The sequence below is a fragment of the Caretta caretta genome, chromosome 1, assembly GCF_965140235.1.
Source record: "Caretta caretta isolate rCarCar2 chromosome 1, rCarCar1.hap1, whole genome shotgun sequence".
Lineage (NCBI taxonomy): Eukaryota > Metazoa > Chordata > Testudines > Cheloniidae > Caretta > Caretta caretta.
Genome location: NC_134206.1, coordinates 328356539 through 328371870, shown reverse-complemented (window position 1 = coordinate 328371870; position 15332 = coordinate 328356539). Strand labels below are relative to the sequence as shown.

The following is a 15332-nucleotide window of genomic DNA, read 5'->3' as shown; positions in this document are numbered from 1 at the left end:
CATCAGTTATGCCATGGTTTCTGTGCACAGTACCCTGGGTTTTATTCCTAATTTAGATGCAATAGATTGCATAAAGGGAGGGGAGGAGGCTTTCTGCAGCAGCAGCCTATTCACAGTATGACTGCAGTCATTCCTTTTTTGCCCTGAACATGAATTTATGTTTATGTGGTACTGAAAATCATGGAGGGGGAGGGAGGGGCATACCAGTGCATGATGGATGATGGTATGTGTTGAAAACACCTCTATTATTTTGGGGGACTGTCCCTTTGAAATCTACCAGACTAACGTTATTTATTTATTATTTTAATGAGGTTTGTGTATGCAGGCATTTGAAGTAAATCATAAATACTGAATAGAAATCTCAGGACCTTGATTTGATTCCTGATGTTATTCAAACAAATGTGACTCTCACCAAGTACATGCTGCATCTTTATGTTCCCACTGTTCAGACTTCAGATGAAACAATCCCTTTATTTTGACTTTTCTTGTCGAATAATAGATCAAAACTGATTTCAAAGATTCCACCCTACAACTCACAGTGATAGTTGGAGATTAAAGTTGATGACCAATGTTATCTTTTAAAATGAATGGAAATAAAAATAGTGAAATGTATTTAGAGTATTGATCAGAAGATAGCACTGTGCCAAACACAATAGCAATGACTGTCTGCTTGCAATAAACTGACTTCTCTCTTCTCTCTGTTTTGCACAGTCCTGCTACGCCAATCCTCACTAGAATGAGCACAAAACAAAATGAGTAACTGCTTTTGTACATCAACATTAAATGGAAAGAAGCTTGGGAAGGAGCCTTCAATGGAGAAGAATGTTGACAAGTGCAAAAATGCCTGATTGGTAAGAGCTGCCTTCTAAACATAGATCAGCCAGGCATGGAAGTGATTTTCTGAAGAGAAATGCAATCATGGATTACACACCAGCTCATTAGAAACTGTCACTGAATACAGCATTCAGAAGACATGCATGAAAAGTCACATTTAGGGAATAAATTAAAAGGGATGTAGTTGTTGCTAGACAAAACTTATGTAATATATGCATTGAAAAGGTTTGTAAACTCATTTTTTTATTCAACTGAAAAGCAAAAAGCTTTAAAACCTTTCACAGTAGAGACACAGTTAACTCAAGACTGTTTCTGTTCCAGTAGCCAGGAAACTGATAGGACATCACTCTTAAATAAGCATTTAGAAATAGACTCTCTGAATGTTTCCATCTTCTAGAGGAAAAAGTATTACTGCAGCATTTCTGCACTTTGTTTATTTCACTGTATAATAAATTGGTTAAAAATGTAAAGCTTCTCGATTTTTACTGCATATGTCTTCTGTTTCATTTATGTCTGTAACAAACTTATAACTGAAGAATTATTTCGGACATATATCGTAGTTCTGTGAAGGCCTATATACAATAAGTTACATCTTTCTGAATGTCATAATACTGTTGATTCCCATGCAACATAGACTTGCTCCTATTTAAGGTGGCAAAATAAAGCCACTTATTTACAAAACGAAAAGGGAGGGGGAGAAATTACTTGACACCTGAAATGTAACACACAGCTGCAGTTAAGCACTTTTGTATTTTTTCCTGTTCTATGTCATATAACCACTTAATGAAATCCAATGGCCTATGTTATACAGGAGGTCAGAGAAGATGATCTAATGGTCCCATCTGGCCTTACAGTCTATGAATCTGTCTAGTAAACAGGTACATTTTACGGAAAACTGTGTAAAAGCTCTGAGCCTGATTCACTGCTATGCTCTGGCTGCTTTGTGTGGTGTGAAGCAGCTGGAGCACAGCACTGGCCGTGGCCCTTCGCGTTTTATTTTGCTTATGTGGTGCGAGAGGCATGTTACCACCGAGTTGTTCTGACTTCAGTGCAACATTTTGTTGCTGTTCATAAGGTTCCTTGCCAGGCAAACTCATTCTGGAAAGGAATTGAATAGTAAGAGCAGTCTGAGGCCTGGGATGTGATCAGATAATTATTCTAGAGAGGAGTATTTTAGAAGTGAGCAGCCTTTGTGTTCCCTGATGCAATTCTAAGTTTGGGAGATTTGGAACGCCACTATTATACTTGCTGGCATTCAGAAAAAGTAGCTAGAATAACAATTGATTATTATTACAGGCCCCAAATAACAAATAGCTCTCGAAGAGGGACAGAGATAAAACATGCTTTTAACTTCTGGTTGTAGATGAGCCACTGCAAAACAAAACTCTTCTGCATCTAAGTGCATGAATCTCAGTTATGCTTCTTTGGCTGAAGACAGTCTGTGACCAAACTGTCAATAAATAATGACTAGTTATTAAATAGCAATTTTAGCTGTTTGTCAAGGTACCTATATGGCCCTGATCACTATAGTAACTGAACACCTAACATATATGCTTGCCAAATAAGTTTACAGATAAATTTGGGTGGGATTTTCAAACACTCTGTCCCTTAGCCCAAGTCTGCATCCATTGTAGCCAATGGGAGTTTCCACTGACTTCAGTGGATGCTGAGCACCAATGCTGAGCACTTTTGAAAGTCGCACCCAAAAGTTGTCCGCCAACATAAATCTATTCCTAGTCTCTGTCACCAAAATAAAGAGGAAGGGTATAACAAAAGTGACTTACGTGAGTGGGGTCGGAAGCTCATTAAGGCCCCAATTCAGCAAGGTATTTAAGCATGTGAGTAATCCCCCTGAAATCAATGGGACAACTCACATGCTCAAAATTAGGCACATTTAGGCCCACCTTGCTAAATAGGGTCTTAATAAAGTTTGTCATCATTTACCAGTGTTGGTATATCATAGGCACACTTTATTCTCAAAAGTTTGTAAAGAGGTTTACCTGAATGTGCTACAGTATCGTTGTAATCATTTATGCCAGGGGTTACATTGTATTCTCGGATTATTGCAGTCATGATATTTTTTTCCTGCAATAGAAACTACATTAATTGGGTTTCTCTGTGCCATGCAATTTTGTTACTGCCTACTGAGTTTTGCATCATAGTGATTGTATCACGAAAAAGCCCACTTTAGACATATACAAATGTTGAAAAAAATGTGTCATCACAAGACCTTGTGGCTCTACTATTTCAATTAAAATGTACCATATGTACATAAATAAAGCAAAGTTACAAGGATGTACATCACTAAATGTTAATTAAGTCTACGTAGTATGTTTTTATCTTTTTAAAAGTGAACGCTTTCCCATTCCATTCCATTGTAATGTCAAAAATGTGTGCAATTTTTTTTAAAGTCAACAAACTGTAAAGAAAATTGTTGGAATACCTGACTTTCTGTAAAAAACTAAAATAAAATAAAATGACTACAATAATTTTTCTTACTTTAATATATGCTTAGCATTAAAGTACCTAATAAATGTCCATGATTAATTTTTGTAGCATACTAAAATAGAGTATGCTCATGCTTTTCTCCAGTTCACCTGTGGTAATGACTGCTGGTACTGCAATCAGTGTCCCCCTTTCTAGACCCTATCCAGGCCCCACCCCTGCAATGTGACGCATAGGGATACACCCCTGTGCTCATGTGGAGCCCCAGTAAAGTAAGTGGTCTCTGGATGGGCACATGGACTGTCCAGACCCATCATATTTGCAGGCTTGGGCCTTATTTGTTAAATGCTCTTCATTCTCTTATTGTAAACTTGGTTTCATAAAATGCAAAATAATCAGGAGTTGAATACAGTAAAGCCATCTACATATAGCAAGGTTTTCAAAGCCACCCAGGAGATTTGGATGCCAAGTGCCCATTAATTTTAATAGATTGATTACTCCTCGGCAGGTTTGTAAAGTTCAACTTAAATATTTTTGTGGAACTGAATAAAGCTCAGCGATTTTTTTTTCAATTCCAGTTTATAGTTCTGTCACAAATGGCCATTCTGTAAACAGAAACCAAGTAATAGCTTGATTTCAGAAAGCATATTATATCATCTCCTTTACATTGGCCTTAAATGTTTTTAAATTATTGAGGCCCCCCCATTGTGATAGGCACTGTACAAATACATCAGTAGTCATGGTCAAAGAGCTTACCATCTGATTGTTAGTGTTGTGCAAAATCCTTATCATGAAATGTGAAATATCTTTTCTGAATGAGATTAAACCTAGCTAGCTCCCTTCTCTCATCTCTGATTGGCTGCCCAGGTCAAATTTACTCCTGCAACCCCATTAACGTCAGTGTATTTTTGCCTGGCTATATCAGGTCAGGATTTGGATCTTCAGGTCTGTTTGGAAAAACAAGAAGATAATGTCTGTCTTCGGCAAGATCTCCCCATGGTAAAACTGGTTCTAAAGTCTAAGGGTGCAAATCTTCACTTACAACCGCTGCATACCTCCTAAAGTCAACTGGGGTTGCAGCAGATGCAAACCATTGCAGAATTTAGCCCCAAGAAGCTTTGTGAGTTTTATTGGTAAGTGTACAATAGCTGTTGCATCCGCTACCATACTCCAGTCCCCACATGACGTCATGTATGACTGTAAATTCATTTGGGATATAAAGACAAGCTCTTTGGCTTTGGTCTTGAATTTTTTATCACAGAGGGCTTGTCTTCACTACCGGGGTAAGTTGACTTAGGTTACGCTACTCCAGCTACGTGAATAACATAGCTGGAGTCGACATAGCTTAGGTCGATTTATCCCAGTGTCCTCACTGCACTGCGTCAACAGGAGACGCTCTCCGGTCGACATACTTTGCTCTTCTCAGAGAGCTGGAGTACCAGGGTTGACCAGCGAGCGTTCTGCTGTCGACTTAGCAGGTCTTCACTAGACCTGCTAAATCGACCCCTGCTGCGGCAATTGCAGCAGCATCGATCTCCCCGTAGTGAAGACAAGCCTAGTGGCTTAAGTCTGTACTTTCAAACTCTGAACACCTGCCAAATTTTGCAAACTCTGAGCACCTGCTACTGTTCCGTAATATATATCTTCTGAGGATAGTCCCAAAAAGATTATTAAAGTACCTTTAAGGCTGATCAACGTTTGTGCCTAAACAATAGGACAACGTCTTTCATATGTTATGAAAGTGTCATTAGTTTCAGCTGGGAAACCGACTGTCAGTGATTTGAAGTGAAACAAACTGTCCAGTTAAAAAAGTAAAGCAGGATTCAATTTGTACAGTTGATATATGTATATGTCTATGGTGAATAATTTCTGAGCTAATCCTCAGAGTGGAACATGGAGCAATTTTCCCCTCCACTAAAGTGTATGGGGTTTTAAATATGTTTTTCCTTTCCAGGTATTTTTGTACAGAAGGGGATGGTCTGGCCCAGGGTTGTTATATTAGCTGACAAAACCTGCACAGGTTAATGGTTAAAATGCACATGCAGCCATTCCCTCTGGTGCTGTGCACTTCTGTATTCTCACAAGCTCGGCCTCATTGGGTCTAGTTAGTACTTGGATGTGAGAGCTCAATGGAAACCCAAGTGCTGCAGAAAGTGGCATTTGTGGTTTGGTAAGTGATACTTGTTCCTTAAAATCAGTATTGAACAAATGCCACAGCCCTGATTACTGACTTCCGGTGGAAATTAGGTCCCTTCCTGCCTATGTGGCTGGATCCTGCACCCACTGAAGTGAATGGCAAAGGCCCCATTGACTCCAATGGAGCAGGAGCAGCCCCCTAGTTTGTATATCATTTTGTTACATTTGTAAAACACTTTGGGATGAAAGATGTTAAACACATGTATGGACTCATTCTGCTCTTATACAAACCAGTTTTACACCAGCATAACTGAACTGATAGTTATTCCTGGTTTACACAGGTAAAAATTAGTGCAGAACCAGGCCCTTAATATTTATGATTAATCAAACCATGAAACAAAAATTGTCAACACCCCATCTCCTGGGTTATATTCCTATTCCATCTGCTTGAAAAATATTTCCACCATGAACATTTTCAGTTTCAACAACTCAAGATGATCTAGAAGTGTATAAATGCCATTAACAGGTATAATCAGTTTTCTATTATAAGGCTTCCCAAATTCAGGCTTTAGGACAGATATACAGGAACTTTTCTGTTGTTCCAACCCAGATTCAGAAGTGAAGCCTGACAAAGGAGGAACTCAAAACTAGATTTCTGGTGGCCTGAATCATATTCTCAGCTCCAAACCAGAGATTTCCTTAGTGACCGCAGATAAACCACTAGCTCAAAATTTTCAAACTCAGAAGCCTAAAGTAAGGCCCTGAATCTATTTAATATGGATCCAATTACTCTATAATAATCCAATCCAATTAATACTGAGTTAAGTGCCTGTGGTGAGATGTACAAACCCCAAACTGGAGACAAAGGGGTTAAGGAGCTGCTCTGGGCCTAAACAGCCCTGCCCCATCACACCTGCACAAGCTGGAGGCACAGCTTAAAAAAGGGAAGCAGAGTAGCTCAGAGGTAGGCAGACAGGGATCAAGTCACACCACATCACTGCTTTTCCATTCCTGCTGCCCAGTGATATTGACCTGAATCAGAGGGTCTGTAAAGGAGGGGCTGGTGACTTTTGAAGGTCAGAAACTTTATTTTTATATTCAGTTCTTTCCCTGTGAGAAAAGGGGACACTGATAGGCAGTGATCCAGGGAGGCAGCTGTACAGCACCCCAGGGTACAGGACTTAGCTGCCTACCACTGGGCCAGAGATTGGAACCTGGTGGAAAGGATGGGCCTGGGCTTCCATAACAGTCCCTAAAGAGGGGACAATGACAGAAGTCTATCTGTCAGCAGTTGAGGAAGACCCTGACCCAAGGGGGAAGCCCTGATGCCCTTGCTGATTTATGATGAATTCTGTATTATTGGACTCTATGTATTGGACCCTGAAAGGGGTGGATTTGCATGTGTGACTCAGACAGAGAGCTGAGCTGCTAAAAGGACAGACCACCACAGGGTGGAGGTATAGCGAGAAAGGGGAATGCCAGGGAGAAATACAGCCTGCTACGCCCCAGCCTGACCAGTAGGCAGCATCTGTGGTTAGTATTCCCCTTCACAGGGCCTGAGTGAAGTCATCCAGATTGGAGAAGTTTTGGTTCTGATTGCCCTCTGCCTAAGCTCCCTCATTTGTTAAGAAATGGGAAAACAAATATGTACATCACAGGCTGTGCTAGGAAGCTAAATAAATGACTGCAACGATAGTGCAATGTTCATTAAGATTCTCAAATGGCCGGTGCTACAGAAAGCAAAGGATTATTATAATGTGGCAGAGTAAATAGGTTTCAGAGGAACAGGGTTAGCTGGCTGGGTTGCTGTGAAAACTGAGGGCAGATGCTTGAAGAGTTTTCAGGCTTTATTCTAGGTTAAATGCCATCAGAAAAAGAGCCATTTTATTCAGTATAAATGAATACCCTCCCATGTTTCAGAGTGAGTGCACATGGAGGATAAGCAATCAAAAATACATAAAGTTGTTAATGGTTTTAAAGGGCTTGTTCTGGTTTTTAATTTTATCAGCTAGACATAGTGTGAAAATTCCTCATTTTTAAGTATATCAATCCATTTTGAATTAAATATAGTTACAATGGAATCTAGGGCACTAGAAAATTCTTCAGAGGCAAGATAATTTAGGCATACAGAAACCATTTATGGTATGTGACATTTACTGTTTTGTGTACATTTATGTTGCCATCTAGTGGCAGATGTTTTAATAGGTTTTGTTAATTCAAAATGGTTTCCAGTCCCTATTTTTCTATTTGTATTTATAAAAAGATCAGATCAGTAAAAATAATACTTATGTAAGCTTACATGCCTCCCATAATATGGACAAATCCTTTGACTAAACTGGCAGTGTAATAATTTGTACTGCAAGTTTACTATAAAAACCGTTTGAGATGGGAAGAAATTAAACTTAATTTTTATTTGCATTCCTGGAGTGAGTAGAGGCTAAACCTTGAACTGGTGTGGATGAAAGCTTTGTCTGCTCAACCATTGGCCAGCACAGTTTAGGTCCATTCACTCAACAAGGGCTCTTCAGAGACCGTGTTTTGCATTTCTCAGACAGCAGTGATACTGATTCAGCTTTTCCCCCATCTGACTCTGCACTCTTTCCTGGACCTTACATTCCTTGTTGAACACCACCCAGCTTCAGATTCAAATTCACAAACTTAGGGTTCATCTCCAGGTTCACACTGCTGTCTGGTAACCGTAACAAACACTTCACAGAAATGCCTGTTATTTCTTCAACACCTTTCTCTCTCCTCCACCCATGCAGCTTCTCCCCTCTCTGCAGCCAGGTGTTCAGTCCAGTGTACTGAATCTGCAGGCTCACTGCTGAGGCCCTTTCCCCTACCTGAATGATCTGAGGAGCCACAGGTCAGTAACTGGGTTCAAGGGAAAATTAAAGTCTGTATCAATCACCTCAGCTAATAAAGAGTAACAGGTGGAAGGACACTGGACCTTCTTAAAAAGCCGGTATCAGGGACCCTCTGCCCTCTTGAAGCTCAGCCAGGAAGCAAGAAAGATCTTCTGTCCATATGCACCCAACATACCGAAAGGCCTAACACCTCTGCAAAGGAGAAGAAAATGGCTGTGATTGGCTGGAGAGAACCAGTACACAGTGAGCATAAAGCCAAGGCAGGGATAGAACTCTAGACCAGTGCGTGAAGCTAGGGAGGAAGAGCTGGGAAACAGCCCAGGCCATGTTGCACTGTGAACTTACAAAAAGACCTTCCAGGCCTTCAGAAGATTCATGGCTGGGAGCACCAACTCAGTGCTCAGAAGAGGAGTAAGGACTGATGAGAGCTGCCATTTAAAGAACTGCAGAGGAACTGCATGAGACAATGATGCTAAAATGTAGAGTCTGCTCACCTCCGATGCCTTTAGAAGCAGCCCATCTGCTACATTCAGGCTGATGGAGTCCAAAAGAAACTGGAGAGCAGACCAGTTATTGAGGCTCCGAGTGAATGGGGGCCATGGGAGACAGCAGGGATGGGGGAGGAGGAGCCTCAGACACTGGAAAGAATACTGAAGAGGGCTGAAAGGAGCAGCAGCTAAAACCAAACTACTATACTAGGAATAGACAATACTACTGGTCAGCACATCTCCAGACCTTCCTTGAGGGAGCAGCAGCAGTTAATGGGGTTGCTGCATTAAGAGGGCCCAGATACTAAGATAGTATAGATAAGTTGATGAAGTAGGGTCAGATGGTAGGCCAAAGGATATAGGCTTTCAAGCAGCTTTGCAAGGATCAAAATGTGCCAATTAGGTGGTCCTGAGAGGAGCGGGACATTGGGTTTAGGCACTACTTCAAAAGAGAATAGCTCTGAAATGAGCTAAAGGTAATTGTGTACATCTAGGAACAAAGAAGGTAGACCATGCTTACTGCGTGGGGGACACTGTCCTGGGGAGCAGTGACTCTGAAAAAGATTGGGGTTTGTGGTGGATAATCAGCTGAACATGAGCTCCCTGTATAATGCTGTGGCCAAAAGGGCTAATGTGATCCTTGGATGCATAATCAGGAATATCAAGTAAGAGTAGAAAGGTTATTTTACCTTTGTATTTGCTGCTGGTGTGACCACTTCTGGAATGCTGTGTACAGTTCTGGTGTCCACAATTCAAGGATGTTCAAAAACTGGAGAGGGTTCAGAGAAGAACCACAAGAATGATTTAAAGGATTGGAAAACATGCCTTATAGTGATATATTCAAGGAGCTTAATCTAGTTATCTTAACGAGAGAAGGTTGAGGATTTGACTGTACAATAGAAGAACCTACATGGGGAACAAATATTTGATAATAGGTTCTTCAATCTAGCGGAGAAAGATATAACATGATCCAATGCCTGGAAGTTGAAGCTAGACAAATTCAGAATGGAAGTAAGGTGTAATTTTAACAGTGAGGGTAATTAATTGAAACAATTTATCAAGAGCTGTGATGGAGTCTTCATCCACTAGCAATTTTAAAATTAAGATTGGATAGTTTGCTAAAACATGTTCTCTAATTATTACTTTGGGGAGCTTCTATGGCCTGTGTTATATAGGATTTCAGACTAGATGATCACAATGGTCCCTTCTGGACTTGGAACCAATGAGCTTAGGGAGCAGCATACACCCACAATGCAAGGCATGAGGGATTGTGATTAGGGATGGTTAATCACATTAGGGACTGGCAGAGGCCTGAGCCCTGTCATCCTACAGGAAGACCACTCCAAGCAGCGATCCTGGGGATCACTGACATAACTAATGACAAAGAAGGTTATGCAGCAAGTCTCCAATGGGACCATCTGATTCTGTCAGGAATGACAGGTGCAGTCAACCTTATCCTGTATGGTCAAAGACAAAAAGCTTCATGACTCTCTTCAAGGAGGGATGAACTGGAAGGGATGCTCCCAGGTACAAGGCCATAGGTACTCACAGGGTAGTGGCAATGTATTACTACTGCAAATCAAACTCAATCAGTTGCTTACAAATTTTGGTCCATGAGCTCCTTCCCGCTGGTCTGCAGAATGAACTGTTCTGAGAACCAAGCAGTGATAAGGTGAGGTATTGGGTCAGGAGGCTATCAGTTCATGGCAGCTGCACCTGTATTCCATCTCCATGGTTCCATCAAGGGAATCTCCTCTTAGGTTTCTGGTTCCTTAGCCATCAGCTCTCTTGGGTGGAGACACACATCTTGCTCCTTCCTGACTGGGATATTTCCAGGCTGCAGAGTCCTCTGCCTACACTGTGAATTTCCCAACAAGTCAGACTGCCTCAGCAGGCCTGCTTTGCCTTCCTTTCTCAAAGCCTATAAACAGTGTACTTGTTCACAGTTAAGTTACCACACAGCTCTTTCTAAGCTAGCACATGTATCCTTAAGGTGAAAGCATTTCAGAGAAAACATATTAGAAACAATAATAGAATCTGCATGCATGCTAATAAGCTTACCAGAGATCACCCCGGTTCCAGCAAGGGCTTGGCCAGGTGAATAGTCCTTCAAACCCCATCTTGAGATTTTCTGTGGTCACAAATGCACTAGAGCTGTTAGCTCAGAACAAGCACATCCCTAAATCTGTGGTTTTTCTCTTTTATACAGTTTGGGTCTTTGATCGCTACAGGCATGAATAGGTAATCAGTCAGACAATGGCTTTCTCCTCAAGCCATAGCTTCAGAAGATTGGGGCTGGAAATGGGGAATTTGCATTCCCTTCCCACCCTGCTCGATGTTTCCTAGGAAACCCATTTAACTCTAAAAGTTCACATTGTTTCCAATAGTCCTTTGGGAAGTGTTATGAACTTCAAGAGACTTAACACAGTTCCCTAGAGACATTACATACAATCCCACCATAATACATAACATTTCCATTTTTAATACAATGAACTCCTAAAATATTTAAACTTAATGCAATGAGGTTTAATTTAATTCAATCAAGTTTCTCCAGGAAATTGCCATATCTGTCACAGAGGCATTTCCATAACAGGAGCTCTCTCAAAGTGCGCCACAGAATGAAAGGGTGAGAATCACCACTCATAAATCTTAACACATATAGCACTTGAGTAATATTTTGTACAGGGTTTGCATACTATCTAGCTGTGACCACAACAAAGCAATAAGAACCATAGAATTACTTCTGAATTAGCAGATGCCGCTGTAATGTGTGTAGAGTATATTGTAAAATATGCTGTTCCCTTTTACACTGAGCCCGAACACTTTCACACAGGTGCTCATAGAGGTCCAGAGTGGTTAATGCGCAGGACAAAGTGACCGGCTCTAGGAGTTCACAGAAGCTGTTGTAATGTATGTGGTCACACATTCCAAGACATACTGTTCCTTTCACATCAGTCTTGTGAATTTTTCATAGAAGCATGCTCAGAGGTCCAGTGTTAATACATTTACTGGTGATAATTTGAGTTCTCTTCCTTCACTTCGTATGAGGGTGTGTTTAGTCTGTGCTGGCAAAATCTTCCTGTGGTTCCTCTGTAAACTTTATTACAGAGTTTTTTTCGGGGGTGGGGAAGAGAGAAATATAGACTGTGGTAGATCTAGATTTATTTTATTTGAGAATTCAGCACTGCTTTTTTCTCATTACTGGCCTGTGGCTGTACATTCATCAGTGCTGAAGCTGATGATGAACCAAGCGGAGTCAGGCCAGGCTAGAATTTGAATTGGAGACCTCTCAGAATAGTCCAAATGGTACATTAAGTGGAGCTGGCAGTTCAAAATGTGGACTTTTTCCATGCAATTGCTTTAAAATGCATGGTTTTTTTTTTAAATCTTAGTTTTGCTGAGTTAAATTGGATGAATAAGAACATAAGAACAGCCACACTGGGTCAGACCAAAGGTCCATCTAGCCTAATATCCTGTCTTCTGACAGTGACCAATGCCAGGTGCCCCAGAGGGAATGAACAGAACAGGTAATCATCAAGTGATCCATCCCATCGCCCATTCCCAGCTTCTGGCAAACAGAGTCTAGGGACACCTGTGAATGGACACGGGACATCAGTTTGAACTGTAATATGTTATCTAAAATTGTTGAAAGGACAAATGAAGTCAAAGAAGTTGTGTTAATGTAGAATCATAGAAGATTAGGGTTGGAAGAAGCGTCAGGAAGTCACCTAGTCCTACACCCTGCTCAGAGCAGGACCAACCCCATCTAAATCATCCCATTGTCAAGCTGGGCCTTAAAAACCTCTAAGGATGGAGATTCCACCACCTCCCTAGGTAACCAATTCCAGTGCTTCACCACTCTCCTAGTGAAATAGTGTTTCCTTATATCCAACCTAGACCTCCCCCAGTGCAACTCGAAACCATTGCTTCTTGTTCTGTCATCTGCCACCACGGACAACAGCCTAGCTCCATCCTCTTTGGAACCCCCCTTCAGGTAGTAGAAGGCTGCTATCAAATCCCCCACACACGCATACGCTCTTCTCTTCTGCAGACTAAATAAGCCCAGTTACCTCAGCCATTCCTCATAAATCATGTGCCCCAATCCCCTAATCATTTTTGTTGCCCTCCACTGGAATCTCTCAATTTGTCCACCTCCTTTCTGGACGGGGGGCAAAACTGGATGTAATACTCCAGATGTGGCCGAATAGAGGGGAATAATCACTTCCCCCAATCTGCCGACAATGCTCCTACAAATGCAGCCCAATATGCGATTAGCCTTCGTGGTAACAAGGGCACACTGACTGATATCCAGCTTCTCGTCCACTGTAATTACCCAGGTACTTTTCTGAAGAACTGCCACTTAGCCAGTTGGTCCCCAGCCTGTAGCAGTGCATGGGATTCTTCCGTCCTAAGTGCAGGACTCTGCACTTGTCCTTGTTGAACCTCATCAGATTTCTTTTGGCACAATCCTCCAATTTGTCTAGGTCACTCTGGACCCTATCCCCACCCTCCAGTGTATTTACTTCTCCCCCCAGGCTTAGTGTCCTCTGCAAACTTGCTGAGGGTGCAATCCATCCCATCATCCAGATAATTAATGAAGATGTTGAACAAAATCGGCCCCGGGACCAATCCGTGTGGCACTCCACTTGATACTGGCTGCCAACTAGACGGCGAGCTGTTGATCACTACCTGTTGAATTTAGTATGTCATCACTCAAATGTGATGGTTACATGACCTTCAAGCACTTGTATGAACTCACATTTTGGCATAATGGACCAGGATACCTGAAATCATTTTGGTGAGATACTTGAGGCAGTGATGATTGATCATCCCTTGTAGAGAATTTTGGGGCATTCCTCATCCAGTACCCTTTGAGGAATTTTCAGGCCTCAGATGGACCCACTCAGAAGCCAGACAGAGATTATTGTGGATGTCGAGTTACTAGAGGTAGGCAAAAAAATTCCAGGCAAAACTTGTTTTCACTGAGTAATGCAGATTTGGGTTAACTGAAACATTTTGTGAATTTGTGTCAATTTTGACAAACTGTTTCAGCCAAAAAACTTTTGGAAATGTCAAGACAGTCAATTTCAGCATTACCAAAACGAAACTTCTCTTTTTTTTTTTTTTTTTTTAGGCTAGCATCCCAAGGGGATTTAGGTGCTATTCTCAATACTAGGGTGGGGGTGGTATTCCCCCAGCAGCCCAATGGTTGGGGCACACATCTGAGATGCAGGAGACTCAGGTTCAAATTCCCACTCTAGAGTAGGGACTTGACCCCAGGTTTCCATATCCCAGGTGAGAGCCCTAATCATCAGGCTTTGGGATATTCTGAGGAGGGACTCTTTCAGTCTCTCCTACTGAAGCTCTTCTGGTTTGTATAAATAATTAAATATTCATTGAGACAGCATCAGAGAGAATGCCTCTATAGCCCTGTGGTTCGGGCCCTCACCTGGGAGTGGAGAAATTAAAGAGCCATGAATATGTAATTAGCTATAGAAGGTAGAACAGTTTCAGCAGCAAGGCTCGAGCATTATACTCTAGCCCTGTGGTTCGGGCATTCAACAGGGATACAGGAGATCTGGGTTCAGGTTCCTGCTCTGCAGTGGGGATTTGAACCGGAGTCTCCCCCCTTCATCTCTCTTCTGCGAATGGTGCCTGTGCCCCTTGTGGCTCTAGCCTTTTGTTTCCAAATTCCCTTCACTTTTTTTTTTTTTTTAAAGGTTAAAGAAGCCCAAAATCAAAATATTTCATTGAGGGCCAAAGCATGACATTTGACCCAAAAATCCATTATTTGCTCAGCTCTATTCACCACTACCAGGTCTGTTGGTGCTTAAGCAACCTCTTGACGGTACAATTTAAGATTCCTGCTACCTCTTCCATAGTATATTACTTCATTCAGTCTAATTTTGCTACTTTTCTGTTCCGTTTTCTCCTGTCTACTTGACTCAAAGCTGGACAAGCTTAGGAGCTGACAACTCCTTTTTGCTATCACCAGTGTTGCCAGTTCTCAAGGTTTTCAGTTTGAGTCTCATAACTGGTGGTTTTCTTAGAGCCCCAGGTCCTGGAATCATGGAAATATAGGGGGGTTCTCAGATTTCCTTTTTTTTTCTTTTTTTAAATAAAACTTCTTGCCCTTAGTCACGGAGAAAAGAATGAAAGTGTGACACCAGCACACCCAAAAGGTTCAAAACCAAGAAGGCAGATAAAGAGACTGCAAAATGGATTGTTTAAATCTCATGGGTTTTTCAACCCCTCACATGCTACTTTGGGGTCTGACTCAAGATGTTTAAAGGTTTGGGGGCAACAAACACAGTAATTAGTGTGAAAGGCTACAAAAGCAATTAGTGACCTTGCCGTGGTGTGAGACCATGCCAGCCAGGTCCTATCCCAGACCATAAAGGAACATAGGGTGCAGAAGTGAAAGCAATTTTTGTGTATGTCCCTGACTCACATTGTACAATTGTCGATTGGCAGTGTGCCAGGGAAAAAGGAGAGCCTCAAACAGAAGATTCACTATTTCTTCCTTATCTTTTTTTCTCTTACGTACTTTTATTATGTTTGT

The 15332-nt window shown here is 41.6% G+C and overlaps 1 protein-coding gene across 4 annotated transcripts in view; it reads left to right on the top strand.

Moving 5' to 3' along the window:
• Window positions 1–3323, top strand: part of LHFPL3 (LHFPL tetraspan subfamily member 3) — a 399978-nt gene extending 396655 nt beyond the window's left edge. For all 4 annotated transcript variants that reach the window (XM_048836397.2, XM_048836394.2, XM_048836396.2 and 1 more), the window contains one exon: window positions 712–3323. Coding sequence is in view for 1 of the 4 variants with exons in the window: in XM_048836394.2 (XP_048692351.2) it covers window positions 712–740 (29 nt within the window). In the remaining 3 variants the exon portion in view is untranslated. The remainder of the gene's footprint in view (window positions 1–711) is intronic.
• Window positions 3324–15332: the final 12009 nt, after the last annotated feature.